At 32.9% G+C, this 24,706-nt stretch overlaps 5 protein-coding genes across 5 annotated transcripts; 1 reads left to right on the top strand and 4 right to left on the bottom strand.

Annotated features, from left to right (window-relative positions):
• Nucleotides 1-102: 102 nt before the first annotated feature.
• On the top strand, nucleotides 103-5,086 carry Tsp_06049 (glycine cleavage system H protein). Its single transcript, XM_003380275.1, has 8 exons — nucleotides 103-208; nucleotides 309-465; nucleotides 1,463-1,726; nucleotides 1,945-2,060; nucleotides 2,159-2,716; nucleotides 4,505-4,587; nucleotides 4,648-4,711; nucleotides 4,773-5,086. Exons 1-8 carry the CDS (start codon nucleotides 103-105, stop codon nucleotides 5,084-5,086), a joined length of 1,662 nt encoding a protein of 553 aa, XP_003380323.1.
• A 371-nt stretch (nucleotides 5,087-5,457) lies between these two features.
• On the bottom strand, nucleotides 5,458-7,027 carry Tsp_06050 (putative WAP-type 'four-disulfide core'). Its single transcript, XM_003380274.1, has 3 exons — nucleotides 6,988-7,027; nucleotides 6,087-6,239; nucleotides 5,458-5,618 (listed from the first exon to the last, which is right to left on the bottom strand). The coding sequence occupies exons 1-3, from the start codon at nucleotides 7,025-7,027 to the stop codon at nucleotides 5,458-5,460; spliced, it is 354 nt and encodes a 117-aa protein (XP_003380322.1).
• Nucleotides 7,028-9,288: 2,261 nt separating this feature from the next.
• Nucleotides 9,289-11,210, bottom strand: Tsp_06051 (conserved hypothetical protein). The gene is made up of 9 exons (XM_003380273.1): nucleotides 11,181-11,210; nucleotides 10,894-10,986; nucleotides 10,626-10,720; nucleotides 10,338-10,464; nucleotides 10,132-10,281; nucleotides 9,931-10,072; nucleotides 9,709-9,894; nucleotides 9,573-9,640; nucleotides 9,289-9,450 (listed from the first exon to the last, which is right to left on the bottom strand). Exons 1-9 carry the CDS (start codon nucleotides 11,208-11,210, stop codon nucleotides 9,289-9,291), a joined length of 1,053 nt encoding a protein of 350 aa, XP_003380321.1.
• Nucleotides 11,211-15,441: 4,231 nt separating this feature from the next.
• On the bottom strand, nucleotides 15,442-18,795 carry Tsp_06052 (putative thrombospondin type 1 domain protein). Its single transcript, XM_003380272.1, has 7 exons — nucleotides 18,790-18,795; nucleotides 17,277-18,459; nucleotides 16,791-16,910; nucleotides 16,313-16,429; nucleotides 15,987-16,103; nucleotides 15,795-15,922; nucleotides 15,442-15,522 (listed from the first exon to the last, which is right to left on the bottom strand). Exons 1-7 carry the CDS (start codon nucleotides 18,793-18,795, stop codon nucleotides 15,442-15,444), a joined length of 1,752 nt encoding a protein of 583 aa, XP_003380320.1.
• Nucleotides 18,796-23,038: 4,243 nt separating this feature from the next.
• Nucleotides 23,039-23,961, bottom strand: Tsp_06053 (conserved hypothetical protein). The gene is made up of 2 exons (XM_003380271.1): nucleotides 23,641-23,961; nucleotides 23,039-23,158 (listed from the first exon to the last, which is right to left on the bottom strand). The coding sequence occupies exons 1-2, from the start codon at nucleotides 23,959-23,961 to the stop codon at nucleotides 23,039-23,041; spliced, it is 441 nt and encodes a 146-aa protein (XP_003380319.1).
• Between the last annotated feature and the right edge of the window lie 745 nt (nucleotides 23,962-24,706).

Genomic DNA, 24,706 nt, shown 5'->3' with positions numbered 1-24,706 from the left:
ATGTAATATCTCAGCTTTAATCAAATTGTCCACTTATATATATATATATGCTTGTAGGCAGATTTATGTTGAGAAACAATTTCCACCAACGCTAATCAGTAGATGAACTATTTTGGCTTTGTTCTACCACTGTTGACTATTCGGCTTTTGCTGCACGCATGTTTGGGATTTTTTGAAATTTTGCCAACAAACGCCAGCTATCAGTATGGTAATAATTGAAATAACTTGTATTTTATTTGTTAATTTTTCTTTCTTTATTTTCTTTTTTTTAAATTCTATCATCTTATTCCCTTTGATTGTCATTCTAGTCAAAGTGAGATGCGAAACGAGCAGTGTGGATATTCAAATTTTTGTCGGTCCTCAATTTGCTGGATTGATTTATGCCGGGACGGGCGATTCACTACCCAGGCAAGATTGCCTTGCAAGTCGATCTTCTAAAGAACACTTTACGTTGAACATTGCACTGTCTGATGATGATGATGATGACAGTGATGATCATGCCTGCGGTATTGTATCAGTAAGTTCTTTTTTCTTTCACATTTTTATACAAATTTGTTTCACTTTAATAATTCAAATTATTCCATTTGGAAATCTGGAACTTTTGTTGATCGATAGATAAATGAAACTTGATTTCTTTTTTGTAAAAGATTTGTAATCAAATCTTGAATTTTAGATAATTAATGTTTTTTTTCATAATACCGTTTTTTGTGCACGATAATATAATATTCAAGTTTAAGTTTAAGTTGTTGTTGTTGTTGTGCGCAAATTTGCAACATATTCTCCAGAGATTACTGTATCAGGTTGTGCATGAATTTTTGAGAAAATAAAAAGCAGTTTACATTTTAAAAATTGATCAGTTAGGCCAGTGCAGTATGATGCCATTCTCAATCACTCATTTTGTCTAAAGCGTTGACAAGCTTTTCCATTGTTGATCAATGTTGAACTTGTTTTTCGAAATTACCGTTCATCATAAATGGGCAGTTCTGAATAAGATTAAATACAATTGTCAACTGGTTATTATTACAATTTTTCTCGATCAAATTCCCCTCCAGCTATATTTATTGGAAATGGTTTTATTCAAGGGAAAAAAGTTGTTCAAAATACAAAAGGGGATTTTATTGCTTTGACAAGAACACAAACATTGACGGTCTTGTTGTTCAATGAACACTTCAAATCATTTATCAAATCTTACTGTATTTCTGAAAAAGAAATCGAACACTGAATTTTTTATTAAACGAAAATTTGTTTTGTTTAATAAATAAATTAAAATTTAAGGATGATTTGCATTATGAGACGGTAATTTTTGTGCAAAAGTTTGCCGCTGTTGAAACGGTTGAAGATACTTTCTACTCAATACGGTGTCCAAAATCATGTTCAAATGTTGCAAACAGGTGAATGGCAGTGTTGAATGTAATTATAATTTTATTTATTTATTTATTTATTTGTTTGTTTATTGTTTCAGCTCTGATGTTGTTTCACCGTTGCCAATTCCTGACTTTCGTTTGCAGTTGGAAAGCATCGAAGATGGATTGATTAAAGTGACCGACAATAAAGAACACTCAATAGTTGCTCTTTATTCGCGAGGTTTGAATTATTGTTTACTAATTGAATTGATTGATAATCGCATTTTCAAATTTCAAGGTATATCAGTTGAATTGAAAAGATGCGTTGCACAAAGTAGGGACGATTTGACGAGAAACAATATTCTTCTTATTGATGATTTTGGGTGAGATTTTGTGAAACATTCAATTCATAGTGGATGGGCAATAAATTTAAATAAATTATTTTCAGATGCTCACTGAATTCAAGTCGAATGGGAGAATTTCGTTTTGACCGGCGAAATGGGTTCGCCGAGTCGACTTTTCACCCATTCAAGCTGAATTCTACAAACACATACATGCTTCAGTGCGAAGCGAGCGCCAGTGAAAATGAAAACGATTTCAGCTCACTGATCTGCCTGCAAGAGAACCGCTTTGAGGATATTCAATTGGATGCAGAGTGCGCTTTTACCGTCGCCGGCTTGCTGATGTCACTCGTACAAGAGCAGAATCCGCAACTGAGTAATGCAAATTTTATCTTTTTTTTTCTCTTTGATCACTACAATTCTGTTGTTGTTGTTTTTGAAGAATTATTGCTTTGTTCTAATGGAAATTTTCAGGCGTGGCAACAATGGACAATTGTATATGGAATTCGGACAACTGGATAACAATAATGTTGAATATTGGGTTCGCCATTTTGTTGGTTGGTGTGGTGATCGTTTGGTCGATATTTGCGTCCAAAGCGAAAAATTTATACTTGGCAAAGCAAAATTCGAAAGCGGATTCAGCAAATCGATGCCCAAAAATCAGTCCAAGCGTACCGTTGACGTTGGACAGTATGGGAAATTGTTGCGAACCTGAAAATCATTCACCAGAAAGGACCATTTCGGACCGATCGGCCCAACAGCAGAACAGTTCGAGCGGAGTTTACAGTCTCCCAAGTCAAATGGTCTCGCCGACGACGAATAGCAGTTTCAACAACAATAAATCAGTTGCTATTATGAAGCAGCCGTGCCAGCAAGAACCTTCCATACAGGACAGTGCCATTTATCAAGTGGCTCAATTGATACCGACTCTTAGGAAAGTGAACGTGTCAGTGGACAAGGGAAAATTGACCACTTTACGCCGAATCAAGGCTGCACGTTGGCAATCTTCACAATTGACCAGTGGTCGTGGTGGTCAAGAAGAAGAAGAAGAAGAAAACGCATACGAAGTTCCAGATCAAATTCACAAGCCTGAAGTGCTCCCTCCAAAACGCAAATATTATTTCAATCAAATCGACAACACCACACCGACCTTTTCGATCAAGTAAAAAATAAACTTTCTTTTACAACAATTTATCTTGTTTATTGAAAACGTGCATGCATGTGAATAAGTTTCAGTTTTTTTTAATTGAAGAATTATCAAATATCATCAGTTAGTTACGCGTTGTTGTGTGTTGCTAATCGAAGAGGAATTCGATTTTCACTTTTCACATAATTTTCACGAAAAATACGGATGCTTTTTGAAAAGCTGGTATTCGTGCAATTTCAGTTTTTCACTTGCAAAACAAATGTCATTTTGAATCGCTTCACTCAACTGATCTAGAAACAAACGAATGAGAAGAAGAATTAAAGCAAGCAGAAAATTGGAATTTCTATGACCGATTCAATTGCTTTCTTTACCCAAAGAATTGAAAGTGACCATTGGCCGAATGTAACCTAAGATCACTATTTTCAACAGAGACCCATAGAAATCCCGGTCGAACGCGTGCAGAATGTGGACTTCCTGCGGTGAACACGACAACCGTTCAGTGGCATAATGGTGTGAAAGGAAAATTTTTCAAATTTGAATCACCATTGTTTTCTTCGTATCGTTGAATTGGACGTTCTGACCAACGCTCATCACCATTTCATACACTTCGCCATTGTCGACACTGGCAAAACCGTAATATACGCCTGCTTGGAATTGTTGCGGCAATTGGGCGACGACGTCGTCCGAAAAATTTGCTAAAACAATCTTTTCAATGAATGGAAAATGGAAATTTGTTAATCTGTTGCACGCACCCGTTGGACAACCAAGCTGACGACCGCCTCTTTGCAATCCTCGAACGACAATACCGGAGCAAAAATATGGCTCAATTTTTTCCTCGAGCATAATTTAATTATATAAAAATATTAATTTGTTAAAAAAATGCATAATAAGTAAATAATTAATTAAAATTAACCCTTTAAATGAATGTTTATAAAAAATAATAAACAATTCATATATTGTTAGGATGATAAAAATTTCTGCTACAATTCAAACAAACCAGTTTGACACTTTATTACTGTGCTTTTATGATAATAATGTAATTTCAAATTACGGTAATTGAAAATGAATTTAATTAATAAAATCATTTATAATTTGCTTTTTCATTTATATAAAAAAAAGTTTGCTAAATTAAATTTCGTTATGATTTAAATACAAACTGTAAAATTTTTTTTAAAATGAAACTTGACTTTCTACAGTCATTTCATACATTGTCATGCGTGTTATGCTTTTTCTACATAGTCGCTTTCATAGCTTTCAACGATGAGTTTATTTTTCAGAAATGTTCTATTTGGCCAGTCGACATCTGTACTGAGAAAGTTAGCTGAAGTTTCACTCTTTAATGCTACACAGCGTTTGTGGGTTTCCAAGTCACCTTCATTAGGTCTGTAATTTTGTTTCTACTAATTGCTCGATGATTTTCTCTTCATTTTTGTATTTCTCATGAAATTTTAACTAATGAATTTATTATTGAAAGCAAGTGACAAAAAGATGAAATTATCAAATGAAAAAGCGGTAGCATACTTGTTTGATGAAATTTTTATTTTCCTAACCATTCGTTACATCAGTCTGCATTTGTTTGTATTTACTTGTTGTTTTTTTTAATTTTTATTTTCTCTTTTACTGACTTAATGAATTATTATTATGTTTCAATTATTTCATACTTTCGATTACAGCTAATCGTAAGTACACTGAAAAGCATGAATGGATTAGCGTCGACAACAAAATTGGAACTGTTGGACTCACTGATTATGCTCAAGTAAATTTATTTACATTGTTTCAATAGTTGAGCACCGATTCTGATAATTTCTCTTTTCAGGAAGCTTTAGGTGAAGTGGTTTACATTGAGCTGCCTGAATTGCAGACCGAACTAAAACAATTTGGTGACAAAATGTTTGTTTTGAAATAATTTACTATATCAAAAAATTGCTTATTATTCTGCAGCCGAGTGCGGAGTGGTGGAAAGTGTGAAAGCTGCCAGTGATATATACAGTCCAGTATCGGGTACTGTAGCCGAAGTGAATCGAGCATTGGAAGAGAATCCGTCTCTTATAAACAAGTCCTGTTATGATGATGGTATGAATTGTATTTTCTATTTTTTTTATTTCTACTTTCCATTTCAAAAAAATGCCATACAACATGGTTGTGGTGCTGCAGGGTGGCTGTTCAAAGTTGAAGTGGCTAATGAATCCGAGTTGGACACTTTGATGGATGAAGACAAGTACAATGCGTTTTTGAAATCAGAAAACGTGGAGTGAATTTTTTTCCCCCACTCAAAATTTGTCACTTTGTTACATTGTTTCGGCTTCAGCGCGTTCGTTGAACAATAAATATTGTTTATTAAGAAGAAGAGGTAAATAAAATGTTTGTTTGGAAAATGAAAATTATTTTACTTTTTATGGAAATTGAAGTTTAGCATTCTCGTACAGAATTGCACACTTTGTCCGTCTCTCCGGGATACAACATCGAATGCCATCCGTGTGGGAAATATTATTTTAATGAATTTTAATTTTTCAGAAAACAAACCTGAGAGAAACAATTCAATTATTTGGTGGGAATTTGTTTATTTGTACTGTGTACTGCAAGTAATTCGTGAATTCGCACTGACGTAAATCAAAATGGTGGTGGATTAAAGACTGCGGGCGTAAAGGCATTGTCTTCCAGTCAAAGTCAGGCAGCACGTCATTCCAAGAGGACAGTGTGCTGTTGTTAAGCAAGAATCACGCCTGAACACTGCTGGAACCATTCGACCATAAAATACAGGACATCGACCCAATCGATTGTACGATGCTGAAACGTCACTTATCAAAAGGGCGTAAAGTTTATGCAGTGACAAAAATTAACAACACTGAATGAGTGAAATTCACTCTTTATGATATAATTATAACTTTAAAAGGGTATATTTAGTTACAGGAGCGATAATTTGCACCTTCTTACTTGATGTTGTTTGATCGAAGCGTGATTTTAATTTCTCTATCATATGCGTCATATTTTGTTACAAATGCACCGCATAAACATTCTAATCGAATTCGGATGGTTTTGGTTTAATTAATTTTTTCCGATACCAAGCGTCAAAAGTGGTAGGTAGGTAGCACTGTTTCACAGCTTTTAGAATTACTTGTTTTCTACGATTTCTTTGTTTATTTATAAATTTTAAATCATTTAATCGTATGATTGGTAGAGTGATTGATATAATTTTTTTAATGTAATATTTTTTCTATTATGTTTTTTAATTATTAAAATTTTAAACGAGCTTACTTTTATATACTGGAATACGGTAATGATGTGAAAATGATGGGTATGCAACGGCGCCTACTGCAGGACAACATCGTCCACTTGTGCACCGATACATCGGTGGGCACAAACCAGCATGGCAGCTTATTGTATAACTTCCCTGGCATCGATTATAGCCTGGAATGCGTTGTGAAGTTTTGAATTTTATTTTTACTACTATTCCACAGCCCCTCTGTATGAATATATGCTTCTTGGATGAGCATGCGGGTGATTGTTTTGCATCTTTTATTTCTTTTTTGTAAAATAATAATTTAAATATTTTTCAGTAAATTTATAAACATACAGTTGAATGAAATAATGTGGTAAAACTCAAAAACGTAGTTGTAACATAATTTATATTACCATAGAAAGTTTTCAAGAAATCAAGTATTATTTTTTTCAGAATTCAGTTCGTTCATTATCAGTGGTTTATTGGCTCATGGAAGCGAGCTAATAAATGAAAAATTCTGATTGAAAAAAAAGATGGTATTGGTTTTTAAAATTCGAACCCGAGTCAAATATTAAGACGCCTGAAAATCATCATGCCTGTAAGTTGGTTTTTTATGCGAATATTTAAAAATTTTTTCAAAATGATATTAGTTTTTTTTCAAAACTTAATTTTTCTGAGGTTAGCAGTGAAAGAATTATGTGTATTGGAACTTGATTTCATCTGTTGTTCTTTCTGCTTGCATTTGCTTGTTTTGTGGTAAAAGATTTGTTCATTATGTTCACATTACACTATGCTTTGCTGATTTTCTTTTCTTTGTCTTCGATAAGTCGGTAAAGTTTAATTGGAAGTGAAAATTTGAAAAAAAAGCTACTACTGCCAATTTTAAGGATTTTTTGAATTGGTTGCAGAAAATGAATGAGAGAAAAAAGTGCTTACCATCTGAAACCCATATAAGATGAGCTGATGTCATGTTCATGATGCATAAGTATAGGAATAATTTTAAAATTGTATATTTCATTGCAGTGAATTTTCAATCAAAAAGGTGTGGTTTGATGCTTCTGAGTAAAGAAATAATAATTGATAATGGGAGGTCTTCTTCACTTTTATAAAAATTTCTGCCTGACTTGTTGTTTTTGTTCTTTTTCTTGAAAATTTTAATTTTTAATAGTAATTTAAATTGACTGTTTACAAGAACACAATTTTAAGCGTAAGTGGTTTCGTGAAATGGCCTGATTCTTCTGAACAGTATTTCTGATTCACAAAACTGGCTGTTGCTAATTGATAATTAGTATAGCAGGAGAATGCAAGTCTGCAAGTAAATATTTTCTCCTTTATTCGAATTCTTCCGTATTCAATAATTTTACTGTTCAATGAATTATTATTACGGTAGCACAGAAATGCTTTGCAAATTATTATTAATTAATTGTTTTCTCTACAGGTAGGCTAAGTCTGAAATTATGCCGAATTTTCCAAAAGATTGTTCACCCATTTCAATTCAAAAATTAAATTGCATTAGTAAATTTAATTAAAGCATCAAATCATTATAATGTTATAAACGAATTTTCACTTGCATTTTGGCATTGCATTGTTTTTATAATTTACTTTTCAACATTCACAACATGTTCAATAATGATGATGATGTGGCAGCTGTATGCAACATTATTTGCAAGTTTTTTATAGCTGATATTTTTTTGCTTTTTCACATGTTAATGGGTGGAATTTGAAGTCAAAGGTTAAAAAAATAAAAAGCAGCATAAAAATATTTTTAAAATTTTCATTTCATTATTGTCATCGATTTTCTTCTTCATCTTCATTCACTTTCTGAATCAGCAATGAATCGTAAAATCCAGATCAGTATTAGTCCTGCTATTGTCACTGTGAAGGCGAAACATACCGTTGCATCAATCTTCTATAAACAACTAATTCAACTACGGTGAATATTTTTTGGAATTTTTCAAAGCACGTACCATCATGGCTGCTGTTGTAATAATTGACAAAATTATATATATATATAATTATATATTAGCAGATATCTGAAAAACAACATATTTTTTTTATTTATTTCAATATGCGATCAGATGATACTCACTTTTTTAAATGAACTGTACTGTTGTTGTTTTGATGAAAATGGTACAGTTGAGAAAAATTAACCCAAACAAATTGGACAGCAACTCTGCAATGAGCACGTAGTGCTTGATTGAGCTGAAATTGCAGATTTTATATATGGCCAGTTAAATGAATGCCTGAGGAAGGAGGTAAAGTGGATAAATTTACATTTATTACTTTTCTTTTATTGCACGTTCGATTTCAAAGTTGTTATACATCTCTCATCAACCCTCGAGTGAGGCAAGAAATGTAATTCTGATAATTTGAAATAAGTTCGGTAATAATTCAAACAACTTGTAAATTGCCATTCTCAGAGCTGTCATTTTTTGTTAATAGCAGTTTTAATTTTGCATAATGCATCTCTGGTTATGTGGAATTCAGTTGCCGTGTCGAGTTGTTCACTTTTTCTCTTGATTTGCAAAAGTTAGCGTTATTATTGTTATTATTCGATTCATTCGTGGGTTGCTGCTTATTATTTGGGAATTTAATGCATGACATATTTGTTAACATTAAGTGTATTTTTGTTTTCCACAGTAAAGAATCGTAACTGGCCAGTGCTGCCTGCATATTGTTTCAGTTTTGATAATGTGAAAATTTATGGTAATATTTTAGCAGTGGTTGTGAATCCGGAAGTGAAGTATTGCTCAATTGTGTTTGTTGACCAATCTTTGACTTGGATCATTTCGCGGATGATTAGCGCATATTTCAAAGATGTATGCACTGAAGTGAAGCTTAAATTAGCATAATAGCACTTTTACATTTTCAGAATATATCTCTGCCTGTATGGTTATATGGAATTCACTCAGCGTGTACTGGTCGCATTGCCACAGCACAGCACGCCACATACGCCACGCGTTTCCACTTTCTTTGCACAAGTAAGTGTTATTATTATTACTTTTTATTTAATTGCATTATGAAAATGGCGAGGCACTTTTCCTTTGGTGAAACAACCTAAATTCTAGTCATCAGTAGAGTAATAGCATAAATGTAATCGAAAACTTCATTAAATGACACTGCTTATTGCTGCACGATCTTTCTATTTAAATTGCATTCCGTATTATGCAAAATTCTATTAGTATGCAAATTTATTTCCATTCACTTTCTTAAGCTATTTCTAATAATTCAAAAATGTTAATAAAAAATGCTTCGACATCGATGAAATGGAACTGTTGTCATTGCTGATTCGTTCTTCTTGCATTGTAACCATAAATAATAATCAGCGGAAATTTCATTGATGCTGGTAATTTTGTCTTCGTTTTCAATAATCATGCGATTCACTTCAGCCACAACGTCCTGTAGAGCAGAATATACATTTTACAAATTTATTCACTCTGGATGGGACGAGTAGATATGTGAAATTTTTTTTATGTTGCTGTTAATCGGAGTCGACTGTAATTATTAAAAAAATAGATTACCGCCACTGCTTTTATTGAGCATCCGCGAATTTCAATTTCCATCTGCTCCCCGTAGTTAAATACATGCTCTGTATATAAAATCCGTAAATAGAAATAAAGTTATAAAATTTATAAATTCGTATAAAATTAATTTCACCACTATCCAAAAGAGCTTTCAGTTCATTTGAATACGTGATGGCACCATGATAAGCAAGTATCTGAGGCAGGCGATAGTCTGCACAAATAGTCAGCAAATTCATGTCGTCAAAATTTGCCGGCTTTTCGCCTTTCAACGAGTAGAAAACGTCAGCAACCAAAATTTGGGCTCTCTTAAGGAAAGATACTGAAAATAGCAATATTCGCTTTCAAGCATAACAACTCTGTTCTTTTTTGGTACCTTTACGGCCTTTATATGTAGCAACATCGTTAAAAGATGGAAAATGTTTGACGATGAGGTTCAACAAGTTTACTGCACTGTTGTTAGCCATCTCAACGCAGGTGAGAAACGTACCATTGAAGTTCTAATAATAATAATAAACTGAATTCATAATTTTTTTTCATTTCGACAGATTAACAACACCTTTTGCAAAATTTCACAACCTTCCTGAACAACTTTCCAACGTTCCAACATCATCGGTAGCTGCACTGGTTGCCCAGATTGCAAACAACTGCAAAAAGAATCATAATCCAACTGCAGAATATACGATGGAGTAGTAACACGATGACCCAGCTGCAAAGTGACTGTATATCTTCAATTGAAAACAAGTTGACTTGATAGTAAGTTACTACTTCTAAAGCATTTTTAATCATTGCTGCCATTGCCAAATATCCGGAAAAATATTCATTTTTATAACAAAACTGAACCGGTGGATTGTCCCAAAATGAAAAATTCATCGCAGCTTCAATGAAACACCTACAAATGCTGCGCCAATTAAAGAATTTTAATTCACTAATCAAATTATACTTCTGATAGTATTTATAAATTATGCCTGATGAATAAGAATTGAAAAGCATTCACGAATGTGAAAAATCTGCTTACGCGAATAGCCCTGTGAAACACAGCAAAATACTTACCAGTCAACGCTAACGTTATGACTACCTTTCAGATTCAAAGCAGTATTATCCCAAACACTGTCATCAAATTCACCTTCTTTGTACGCTCCATATATCTGAGTTGGGAAAAAAGATTACTACATGTAAACATTTGTAAAGTAAGATTAGGGTAGAAAATAATGAAAAGTAAAAATGTTCCACCAATGCAATTAACATCAGTGATAAATGATCAAAACAATATGCATCAAAATTGAATTCAATGAAGTTATTCGTTTACAGTTTTATTTACTTTTTCAGCCAGCCGCTTAACACCAGCCGGATTCACTTTAACGTGCTCACTGTAACGACTTATAAAGCACGCTGATTCAGCTGGTAACATAGTCTATAAAAATGACAAAAATATCATTATAAAAAGGGGAAAATATAAATATATGCTTACTTTTTCATTATTCTTAACAAACAAAAATTATTTAAATAAATCAATAACTGGAAAAATAATATTACCATTACGCAAATCAAAATTAATACAAGTAATAATAAAGATTTGAAAATAAGGTTCAGTAACAAAATTCTTACCTTGGAATCAAAAACCGCGCTCAATTCCATTCAATTACTGTGAACAGTTCCGCTAAAAATAAATCATATTGTAATGGAAAGTTAATGAAAAATAAGTATTATTTTTTACAAAACAATTTGATAAAAAAAGATAAAGCTAATTTTCGAATAAATAATCCAGTTCATCCAATTAGTTCACCAATACTACTTGTGCGTCATTGCGTCAAAAGCATGCAATTGTAATATTCTTTCAAACTAGTCTTTTTCATAATAATAATAATGTAATAGGAAAAATGACATTTTAAAATAAGAAAGATATTTTCAAATTATTTAAAGCGTTTTATTCGATTATATTAAACAAACTTATTTTACGTCATCTCTGTTCGACATTTGCATAACGTATAGTTGTTCATTAGACTTTCAAAAGGCATTACGCTGTTACAGAGTAAACAGTTGGTCATTCTGCCAAAGGTAATATGATGTACTGTTTGCGTAATTTATTTACTCTTTTCTTATACAACATTTCAGAAATGTTCTCCTTCAAGGTCCAGTTAGCTATTCAGCAGATCAATTGTGATGATCACTAGACAAGCAACGCGTTCAATTCTACTCCTTCAATATCATCGATCAATTGAAGGTAAGTTCTTTTTTTATAGCTGAGCTAACGTTCGGTGCAAGCATATGATGTTTGCAGGATTTCTGCTGTCTGTATTAAACTAGCATATATTTATTTCATTTCCTTTAACTAACCTTCAGATCATCTCAGTCGATGTTTCGATGGGAAATTGCCTATCATATTGATATATATATATATATATATATATATATATATATATTTCATTTTGGTTGCTGAGAAATTTGCTAAAACTATAATTTATCAATATTGAGATTTGTAAAAGCATTGTAAACAGCAAAATTGTTTCAACTTTCTTATCAAAACTGATCATGTTTAATATAAGGTATTTGTAAACGGTTATTAGTTATTATTCAATGAAATTGCTTAAATAAAAGTTGTCAGAATTGTTTTAATGCATAAACAGATCAGCAGCAATATTATTAGAAAGAATTTTTGTGAGAAAATTTCTATTTATTAAAATTATCTGCCATACACGCTTATCAAACTCTTTCAAATATTTCCATCTTTGTTAGCTGAATGCTTGATTGGAATGAATTTTCAACATTATCTTCCTTCAACAAGAATTAACGCCTGAATGTCATCATTTGTAACATGTGGTTCATCATTTCTATTATTCAATTAGCTTTTTATTGATACCAAACATGTGCTTTTTTGAATTCTATTTCACTTTTCAACTGTTGCTATGTGCCGCATGTGAAAATGTATTTTTTAATGTCGGAGTTTGCGATAACAATTCCATGAAATTTTAACAAACGTAAATAAATTAAGAACTGATCACAACTAAATGTCTCTATTCATGCTATTTTTCCCCATCGTTTGGGGTATAAATTTTAATGTTCAGTAAATGCAACGGAATGGTCCTTGGAAAATGCAGGGAATTATTCCCTGCATTTGTAACACTTGTAAACAGTAGAGCTTGGGATAAATGTTCATAAATTTTGAATAATAAGCAATCGATGATTTTTTGAGAATTTTCATAAAACTACTGGTTAAGAAGTTTGACATTTATGAAAAAAATAAATGCAATGATACACAAATGCACGTAAAATTTGCATTCCTATCTGTTCATTTTGGCCAATTCTCACTTCAGAAGTGCAATTAATCGAAGGAATTGCGTTTCAAAAATTTTAAGGATTGAGGATTCTGTAAGCGTTAAAGAAAAGTCAGGAACAAATTTTGCTTGAATAATAACTTCTCTTCGCTCAATTCTTTATACTTTTCCCGTAAATCTTCACAGAAGCATTTTTCTTTCATATGTATTTATTTTGTATATTTTATGGCTTTTCTTTTTCTTCCCACTGATAGCCTCATTTTTCTGCCATTGCTGTTTTCCGCAAAATTTTGAAGATGTTTTTGTCGCAATTTCTAGTTTTTATTGAATGTTTGATGTTCACAATGATGAATGATAGTGTTATGTTGAGTTTCAGGGGAAACTGCCGGATAGTTGTGGAATAAATGCCCATAAAGTTAGCGAATTGCACTACAAACAATTAACCTCCGGAAGACCAAAATATTCTTTGTCTATCCGATGACCAAGCCGGGTCAATTTTGACCCTGGTGAGCAGCGAGCATTTTGGAGCTTTCATTTCATTTATTTAATTAACTTAATGCTTCCTTTTGTTTGACATGCTATTTCTGAATTGAATTTAGCAATTTAGAAATTTATTCGATCATCAGATATCATTTATCTTGATCACTAATGCATAGAGTTGTTGAATCACTGATTTCAGTTGTATCAGCTCACTTTTATTGCAATTCCAGTGACGTTTCACCCTTTACTGGTTCTTCACATAGTAAAGTTTCATTTAAAGGTTGATTTTGCCATTATACGTATTTTCTTCATATTTGGCTTGCTAAAATTTGCCCACAATTTTCTGATTAGCTGTTCATTGATAGGTTGTACGGTGCTCGTCAGTAATTGGCTGATGAAATGTGCAATTTCATTAGTTACTCAATTTTGATCAGCAATTGGACGAGTGTCTTGTAATATTTGATTAGCTACTTAACTCTGTTCAATGATTGGGTGATTATTTTTCATCAAAGCTTTCCCCAATATATAGTGCATTACAGCTTAATTATCTTATAGCTCGGTTGCAGTAGCTTGTTACAATATTTTACATGTTTGTTTAATCTGATTTCCTTTATTTGCATTTATAAAGAGCATCAGGTGTTGAAATCAACATTCAAAAAGAAATTCATTTACAATGCATAATATCATATGAAAGTTGAATACAAACGTAATAACTTTTATAATTGGTAAAATTTTTCATTGTAGTGACGTCATTCTGCTATTAGGACATAGCGTGCGGTGATTTCAACTAGGCTAAACTAACTATTCTAATTTCTTGGATTTGATCGTGAACCAATTTCGAGAATGTCATCTTCATGGTTATTTAGTTAAGCAATGCATTGATCAGCAGTCAAGAAGCGCGTTGAGCTTTTTTCCTCAATACCATCTTCAGTTAAATAGTAAGTGATATTTTATTCCTGAGCTTCTGTTCCATTCATATACGGTTCACATCAAACAACCTGTTAAACACAAATGGAGGGTGAAAATTATGGTGCAATTTGAATGTGCTGAAGAATCCATGAGAAACTTGCGGAATAATTAGTGAACCCTGGCACTGCGTTTTTTTCGCTTTTTACCTTTTTTGTCGACAAAAAGCATATTTATTTCATAACAATTTCAACACAGAAGACGAATGATGGTGGAAAGATTAAGTTTTCAGTTGATCGGTTGGTGGTTGCTCATCCCAGATTCCAAGTTGGCAAATTCTACTTTACGATACTGCTAACAGCGTATATTGTAGTTTGGAATAGAAAAAGAAAAAAATTAATGATAAATAATTTCAGTTGTGCTTGTTGTTGACAGAAAATGTCTCTGCACAAACTGTTCAATTAATTATTTTGTTTTGTTTGTAAAATTCATTTTACCTCTCATACAATCGACATTTGTTGAAAAAGCAATTCAGATTATTCAAATTAATTGATCAATTGTACATTCGCTTTGATTTTTCACAGTCGATTTTGCCATTTTATCCGTCATACTGATGAACGTGGTTTTATCGTCTCTGGTATTATGATTCGTAATAATTTTTCATCAATTATTCCACATTTTACTTTGAAAATACTCCCTGTACAGTTCTGATTTGTAGTGGTAAAATTTTACAATTTTCTTTACTGTGAGAGATATTTGAAGCCGGTCTTGGGCAGACTTTTTCGACTGAAATTTCCGACTAAACGATGTACTTTATTGTAAAAATTGGAATATATCAACACGAAATAAGCAGATGAACACCTAACTGACTAACCGACAATTTCTCCCAATCAAACCACGATAAAGTACACTACTGGATGAGTTCCATGGTTCTGTATGCCGTTATCTGAGAATATTTTCTAATATTGTTGACATAGTACAGCGCAGTAGTTGGTAAAGTAATGAATGTGAAAGCGCGTGATGATAGTATAAGAAATTTGATATATTGTGATTCGAGAGTGAACAACAGTTTTGTCTAGGTTTTTTTTTGAATTTTATTCAATGAATTTTAAAAAGAAATAAATTGAACTTAATAATATACAATTATGATTTCAATAATGGTTATATTGTTATTGAAAATAAAAAATTGTAATTGTTAATTTTCGCTTTTACAAATTTGTCTCTGTGGATAACGTTTTCGGTTCTGTGGGAGCTTTCCGTTGCTTAGAATACCTTGCTCGACGTCGCTTCTGAAATCAATTACAATGTAATATTTTATCTGAATATCCAATTACTGTTACTAATACTAATATTAGCAAAGAGGAAAGTTCCAATAATTCCAACTTACCCCTTACAGCGTCATAATTATAATATTACTTATTCACATCTGATATATTTTTGTTTAACTTGATAAAACTTACCTGTTCAATATTTTATAATAATTAACTGTTATGTAATTAGAGGTAAATTTATTCATTTTGGAAAATTAATGTGATAAACTGACAATGTAAAAGATGCTTACTCGATGGCGGCGCACTGCTTTTCCACTTAGGTAAAGGAAAGCCACTGCCACTAATGAACAAATGGCAATTACCATAGTTACATAGGAATTTGATAGCGTTATTGCAATTTCCTCGAGTGTGCTGACAGCTGAAATGATACTAACTAATTAATGTAATTTAATGTGCAATTTTCTACAATCATATTTTTCTACCCTCTTCGCATAAGGTGCCTTTGAAGCCATGTGCACAAAGGCATTGGAAGTGTGTTTCACTTAAAACTGCACAACAGCCACCGTTTTTGCAAGAATTCTTCTTGCACAAGCCAGTATCTAAGAAAGTACAAGAATGTTAGTTGTTGTATTGATTTGAATGGGCAAAGGGGATTCTGTTATGCATTTTATTGTTGTTTTATTACTGAATTACGCGACAAATCTTTGATAATATTCAAATGCACGACAATATATTGTTAATCAGGGTAAATTGCAATTGTTATTTGTTTCGTGGAATATAATTAAATTTATAAGAAATTTTCACTTACGGCTTTCGCAAAATTTGCCTGTGTAAACTGGGCTACACACGCAGATGTGTTTACCGTCCACAAGCGAACAATTTCCTCCATTTAAACATTCTTTGCCGTTGTTGCAGGTGATTTCAGCTAAAAGTATCAACTTTACAGTAACAAATAGATGATTCATTTTATGCATCGAATTCATTTGTATTGTTATTATCAAGAATTTGAAGTTAGGGCAAAATTAAGGTAAAAATGAATTCAAAAGTTTGTATAGTTCTTGTCTAATTTTAGTAATTTATTGTCGCTCTTATTAACAGATAAATCCTGTTGCTTCCAATTTGAATAGAATTTTTTACAACATTGCAGTATAATATTATTGTGTCTGGAAATACGTTTCAAAGCATGAATATTATTGTTTTAAACTTTTGTCAAATGCAATAAAAAATGCCATATTGAAAACAGACAATAAATGGCCCTGCATGTGGAATTTTTAGCAATTACTTACGTATAGTGCAGTTTACGCCTTGAAAATCCGAAGTGCAAGAACAAATATATGAACTTCCCGCATTGAAGCACTTTCCACCATTTTGGCATATATTTGGATGGTCTTCACAGAATGTGTAACCTACAATGAATTGACAAGCTTTGCATATATGATTTACATTTACAATGGTAAAAAATGTATATTAATTATTGATATTAATTAACAACAACAGTAGAAATAATTGTCATTTCAGAAATGGAATATTATTTTTTATGGTTTTTTCTACCAATTCTGTATTGATCTTTTCAGTAAATTCAGCTTAACTTTCGGGAATAAAATTACAAACATTATTGAGATTCTAGTCATTTGTGTAATAATCATTTCAAATTGCAAATTACCAAAATGTAGGAGGACATTTAAGTAAACTGTTTTACGTAGTTTTACCTCAATGATACGTCACATTTTGTGTGAATTAGAAATAGTATTTGTAATTAACTCAATTCTCACTTTTTTCGCATAATGTTCCATGACGACTGTCATCACATTCGCAAAAATATCCAGCCTCGGTTTTTATTATCGTCCCATCATTTTTTGTACATGTTTCATTATGTTCCATTATGGTTTTGTTGGAGTTGATAAAAAAATCTTTGCAATCAGTTTGCAATCCTTCTTCAATAGAAAAGCAGCATTTGTATCTTTCTTGTGTACAGTCCACTTCGACATTTTCGAATCCTTTTATGACTTTATACCGTTCTCTTGTGTATGGACCGCAAGTTGTACTTTTTGCAGACCACTCTGACCACTCTAGGTCTGAACAAGGACACTCGCATATTTCTCCATAATCACGTTCAGGGCATTCTTTTCCATACGGTATATCGGCTTCTTGGTGACGTACATAAGTGTATTCTCGGCATATGTTTTCATTTGGTGAAAATGTACATTGTTCAATTCTTTCGTCTATACAGTTTTTGTAACTTGCAGATACGCAAGCGAAATATTCGCAGTTGTCAGCTGAACAATTCAATACCGGAGTGGCAAATTTATATTCATTAGTTTCACTTTGTATTCTCATGCATCTGCACATTGAGTGTAATCCCATGCGGTATTTTTTTTCAGATTCAGCAATACTGTAATTTTGCCACCACGGATGCATAATTAGATGTTCATATTCTGACGTTTTTTTGAAACCGTAAAAATAGTTTACACATCGTTCCATGTGAGTAGTCGATATTTTATCTGAACTTCGATTGAAGAAAATCGCCGTGTTCATGTAGCACTCATGCGGTTTGTTTGTTTTCCAAAGTTTGTGATACCTGGGTACGTTTCTTTCAAACCTAGTTATGCCTACTTCCGTTCCAGAATGCACAATTATTTCTTTTTCTGGATATTTATAGTATTGGTGATAGCGAATCGCGTCTTCATTCAAGTAAGATAGCAGTTGACCATTTTTGAAATGATATTTGCAAAAGTTGACCATTTTTCCGAGCAAAGTGTTGTCGCCTTTTGTTTCTGGCATGTTTTTTGTAGTTTTTAATTCTTTGGAAAGTACGAATGTTGTGCAGTGGTTGACATCTCTTCTTCCACCTCTGTACACATCTGGATACGTATCGGCTGGGCAAGAAGAAGAAGAATTACTCAGGGCTTTCTGAACGTTGAAGCAAAGGAGAAAAATCAGCAAAACTTCGAATGTCTGAAAATTGAAAATCACAAAAATAAATCATGATGCTCATATTAATGTTTCTGTTGGGCGAACAGAACTGGCTGAGAAAATTCATATCATGTGTATTGAAGAAATATGTAAGTGTAAAAAAATATTCTTTAATTCATAGGTTTTTCTAGAAAATGAGAACTGAAATGAAAAAATGATTACCATTTCAGGAAAACTTTCTCAATTTTTTCCCCAATTCACGGCCTGTTCTAGAGAAAACTGTCAAGTACTGTTGTTCTTGTCATTTGCTGCCAATTTTATGCACCGAAGAATTTTAAAATAATATTTTAATGGCATTAACGTTTAAATTACTGACATGTTTAAATTTTCTTGATGATTCTTGTGTTTTTATTTAAACAAAATATTGCTATCAATTTTGATATACTTTTAATGTGGAGTATATATTATAATTATGAGTAGAATTTGATGTTCATAATTCGCTTAAATTAAAAAATTAAAATTAAAATTAGAATTTGAAATTTATAGCTTTTATAGAAAGTTGCCACATGAATATATGATTAGTGTTCGAAACGTGAATCTATTTGTAATATTGCACTTTCGGTTCTTCATATTATTTTGAAATCCTATTGAACCCATTTTTAGGAAAATCAAACATCTGAAACTTGGTTTGATGTTTTTGATGAACACTGGAATGCCACGACATTTGAATTGTCAGGAAGGGAAATCATGCATTTCTTTTTTGAGCATTTCATTATCAAGTGATTCGTTCTGGAAGTGATCCGATTGATAAGTTACTACGAAGGTAAAAGTATATATTTGATTTCTCGAAGTGAATTTGCATTTTAATAAATTAATTTTTATCGAAAGAGTCTGTCTGGTGTGAAGGTAACCGAAGTGATCCAAGTCACTGTCAAAGCATGGATGATAGTACCGTTTAGTCTTCCGTATTTATACATTTTAGCAGAATTGCTGCAATGTATAATAAACAACATCAGCAGCAATACAAGTAGAATTTGAAAGATTTTTCATGGTTCACTAAACAATCAGTTCCTTTAAATTAATGAATGAATTTTGCTGAATACTGCAAAGTATTATCATCGTGTTATTACAGCCGCATCTACGTGAGACAGTATTTTATACTTTTTTTAATTTACGCCTTAACATTATTTGTGATAGACAGAGACTTTCATCTGTAACGTAATGAGGACTTTGTTGTTGTTCAGCAATTACTATAATCTTTGGTGTTGACTCATTACATTGTTATTATACGTTTTCAAAGCATACATGTATTTCTAGGTCAGAAGAGTAACTTTATGCAAATGTGATGGTAAACACTGCCGTTGGCATTCCGCTACGTGCACTGTGTGTTATTCAAATTTGGTAGCAATGTTCCTTATATAAATTTCTGTTTATTGAGAGAACAGCACTATAGTATAAATGTTCGCTGCTGAAGGGCGGTCTAATTACTTACTGCATTGCGGTATTTGGTCTTTTCGATGCTTCACTGCAACAATTACGTTGTGATTGTTAGACTAAAAATATGAAGAAACCACGAACATCAGTTACAAAATGTATGACTCTACGTTTGCTTTATACGTCATCCCTGACAAGTCTGCTGACAGGTATGAATTTTCATATATTTGCTATTTTTCACACAATGTTTTCCTTCTTTCTCTTGGCACACTGCACTAAACATGCGCGCTTTTTAAGCTTTTTGTAGTTGTTTGATTTTAGTCTTTTTGAATGGAAACTAGCGCGTTGTTCTTCAGTAATGATGTTCAAATAATATTCGAGACTTTATTACGGCCAAGCCAATATATAATAGTACTAATGGTATATTTTTCTATAATTTTCAATAGTCCTTAGAAATCCATTTGTAAAGTAGTACTCTGACATAGCAGTTGAACCCCTCCCACATTATCTTTACTGCCCACTGTAATGTTTATTGCTAAGGTAACATACATGCCCAATTGTTTAAAGGAAACATCTGTCACCGGGATACTGCAGTTGCAGAATCGCACCCCTAAATGCTTGCCACTGCTCAAATCGTGCACAAGATTGTTTTAGCATGACATAGGAAAGCTGCTGTTAGCTAGAGAACACACTTTTATACTACCTCCTTTAATACTTTCAGAATGGCAGTAACATTCCCTTCATTTTAGAAATGACTCCTTAAAGTTTCTATTATATTTTTGTACCGCCAATAGCACTGACCTATACAGATGCCCCTTTTTTATGTCATTGAGAAAATAACTCAATGCCCATCAATGTTGTCAGTATTGATAAATGAAGCAATGCCTGAATATTATACGTGAAGATTGAGAGGAAGAACGCATATGGCAACTTCCACCTCCTCCATCCTTTAACCTCTCCCTCATTCCTTCCTGCTATGCTGTCCCGCCCTCCTTTCCTTTCTAATGATCCCCATCATTGAGCTCGTAATAATACTAAGCTGAACAGAGATCGCATTCAACTGAAAATGCTGCCCACCCCCTATTTCGAGCTGAATGAACAGCACTTAGCTGTTTTTATCTCATATAAATCTAATTTCTCATAATTGCTGTCGACTAGCAATATAACCAAATCCAGTGTACTCCTGATTCTTTTGTTTTATTCTTTTCATGAAATGCAATGCAGAATTGTCAACCGCATAAGTTTCTTGAATTCATTGCAAATCGTTGAGTTACTTAATTTGTGCTGGTAGGTTTATCTCACATTGTATGTGGCGCGCTGATGCAGTGCTCAACCAAGTTTCCAGTCTTACTATAAATCATCATAAGGTGTAAACGATAGTTTAGTTAAAACAAAATTTTAATAGTAAATAAGCTGTCAAGGGGCATACCCACTGGTGCAGCCGCTTACCATCATGATGTCTACGGTGCGCACTTGTTAAATTCTGTGCTGAGATAAATTGTATGTTATAAAATTTTTGTCGCAGTTATTATCATAAAATTTCATGACAACTGTTTAATTTTCCATAAATCTGAAAACGTATTTTATTTTCGAAACTATTTTCAGTGCAAGCTATTTTTTATTATCCAGATAATTTTGATTAGATGAAAAACATTGATGAAATATAAATTATTGAATCACCTTGTACTTTTAAGCAACTAAATTATACAATATGCATAAATACGTAGTGATAGCATTTCCGTTTATTTTTAGTAATTTGCGATGCTTCAGGTTAATAATATTTCCTTTTAGGTAATTTTAGGGAAAAATATTTGCATAACAATGCCATATTACGTAGTAATATGAAATGTGTAAATAGAAACGTAATAAATTTCATCGTGTCGTTTCATAATGTTGCTCATATTGTTTATTTTAGTGCGCTATTACTGATGGAAAATTAGGTTGCTCTTCGTGAAGCAATGTAAATAGTCATTTGCATAATTTACTTATTATACAATTGAACAAGCACATCGATTTTATTAGGTTTTGCAGTTCACTGCAATGCTATCAATCTAGCACGTGGTCAACTATAATTCCGCTCTTCAACACCATCCATGAATAACTGGTAAGTTGGATTTGATATTTTGGTGGTGGTATGCTATGCATGTTGCTTAACATATATGGTGAATGGAAACTGGCGGGTCTTTCTAGTGTTATTATTGCTAAGTTTTAGATACATCAGATGCTGAAGACGAAGAAGTATCTATTTCTGTTTTTTATTTATAGATGACTGCATTAATATAATTCACTTTTAGAATTTACATTATTTTATTTTCATATCCATGAATATGAAACAACCAAATTCTGAAAACTAACTGAATATGGTAACTATGCATCATGATAAATATGCCTTGCTTTTTACATTTATTTTTTTGTTAAATTTAGGTTAAAGGTGGTAATGCCAATGGCGCCACATTGCTTTCATTCTAACAGTAGCACTAATGTTAAATTATCATGTATGTGATATCATAGATTATTCTGATTCAATTCAATTCTTTTAAGAATTGAAAATTACATTTGCCTTGCTACATTTTGAAAATGCCCAGATGCAATCTATTATCAGTAAAGACAAGTAAAAGCTGTTGAACAGTGGTTGTTGGAGTTGCTGGCATAGCGTTCAAAAAACTTATGACAAAAAACAGTAAGTGTGAATATGTTTAATTAGATAGCGAGACGATAGGCGTATTAGATATAGGCAGAATTAGGTAACTTCTGTAATTACAGATTACGTCATCAGCTGAGTTTTTATGGTATTGCTTTTGCTCTGGGCAACGTGGTAAGTCATGTTCACATCATTTCGTTCTAAATTTGGCATCACAAACATCCTTAAGTATTGAATTTGCTCCTGATTGCAGTTAGATCGCACAGTACAGTGTTTGGTGCAGTGACGTTTCCCAGTTGTTCTAGTGTGGTTTCACTTATCATAAAAGTATGAAGGAATGGATTGTAATTGTGGCAATTTCGCTGAGTCAGCCGAGCAGCGTTCGTGCTGTCAGTGCGTTTCGAATGTGATATGGCAAAAATTAGTGAGTAGCTTTTGTTTATAATAGCTATGGATTACGTCATCCCATGAAGCTTGCACCGTTTGCAACCCGTGTTAGCATGGCCGTAAAGGCGTTTCCTAGCCGTCCCAGTGTGCCTTTGCTTATCACATAGTATCGTTCATCAGTAAGTATTGAATTTGATTAATTAGATAGCTTGAAGATGCGAGTGTTACATGGATTGAATTTGAATATCTATCTGAATATGAATATGAATACATGAATATCTATAATAACAGATAACATCATTAGCTGAACTGTTTACAAGTTCCTTTCGTTCTGGACGCCGTGATTAGTCATGTTCACATTGGTTTGTTCTAAATGTGGCATCAAAAACATGCGTAAGTATTTAACTTGCTCCTGATTGCAGTTGGATACGTAAAGTGTCCACATTTTATCCATGACAGCATTACATTAACATCAAGCGAATTCGATGTTTCTTCTGATATCCCTCTGAGTTGAAGTTGACGCAGTGACGTTCATCATTGGTACTAGTGTGGTTTCACTTATCATAAGAACTAGAAAGAAATAAATGATTGTAATTCTAGCAGATTACGTTGAGACATTTGAGTAGCGCTGGTGCCCGTATAGATCTTTCGTCAATGCGTTTCCAATGTGATATGACAAAAATTAGTAAGTAGTTTTTGTTTATAGTAGCTGTGGATTATGTGGTCTCATGAAGCCTGTACTGAGGCCAACCAGTGCTCACCTGGCGTTTTCTAGCCGTCCCAGTGTGCCTTTGCTTATCACAAATAGTAAGAAGGAATTTGATATTATGACAGCAATGAAATAGGTTAAATAAAGAGAACATGTCGCTGTACATTTCAGCATTTTGTTCTTGATAGCAATGGATTACGTCATCAGAAAATTTTTGTTTAGTCGCAGCTGATGGCACTCTCAAATTGCGGTTCCTACGGTTCTGATGTTTTTCCTTGTCACGCAAGGTAAGGAAGAATGGCATTATTTTTTTGTAGAAGAAGTGTTTTGTATTTAATGTTTTAGTGCGTAACTGTGAAGACGAAAGCCGCATCTTGAATGATCTCCATCGAATAACGTAAGTGGTTATTTTTATTATGCTGCTGTTATATTTATTTCTATTATTATTATATACCTGTTATATTCAATTCAACTATATTCAACTATGAATTTTAGGAATCATGGACATGTCCTTTTTAGAATTCTTTTAGCAATTTTATTTCTAATTTTATTTTTTTAGGAATTTTTTTTCTCTTTTTACAAATCTTCCATTAAAGAGCACTAGGGATCTGATAGCGTAAAATACTGGTACGTAGCATCAAAGAACAGCGCACAGGTAAGTGGAATGCAGGTAAGTAGAGTCGAAGAGGATATATTTAAAGTGATTGCGTGCAGGTAAATGGGACTGCAGGTAAGTACTGAAAGGTAAGTACGATAACGTAGGGTGCAGGATGAGTAAAATGAAAAAGGTAGGNNTGCAGGTAAGTATAAAGNAATTNAGTATAAAGTGGATTAAAGTANATAGGTANTAGGTAAGTATAANGGCAGGTAAGTAAAAGTTAAAGGTATAGGTNAAGTATGAGGCGTTACTCTACGCTGAGTGGAGTACGGGAAAGCGCAGTTAAGTAGTGGAATAATTGTAAGACGTAGGATATGAAATTGCAGCCGGGTGCTGAATTATGCAAATTTTCGAAAAAAATAGCCTGAGGGGATGTCCCTGGGCATAGCCTGAAAGCAAAAGAAAATTTGCATATCCCCCTGAAGGCAAATATTGTGCAATAAAATGCTTTGGGCGTAGC

This window comes from Trichinella spiralis (assembly GCF_000181795.1).
Source record: "Trichinella spiralis strain ISS 195 chromosome Unknown Scfld2, whole genome shotgun sequence".
Lineage (NCBI taxonomy): Eukaryota > Metazoa > Nematoda > Enoplea > Trichinellida > Trichinellidae > Trichinella > Trichinella spiralis.
The sequence above is the reverse complement of the archived record's forward strand: the minus strand, read 5'-3'. Positions and strand labels throughout refer to the sequence as shown.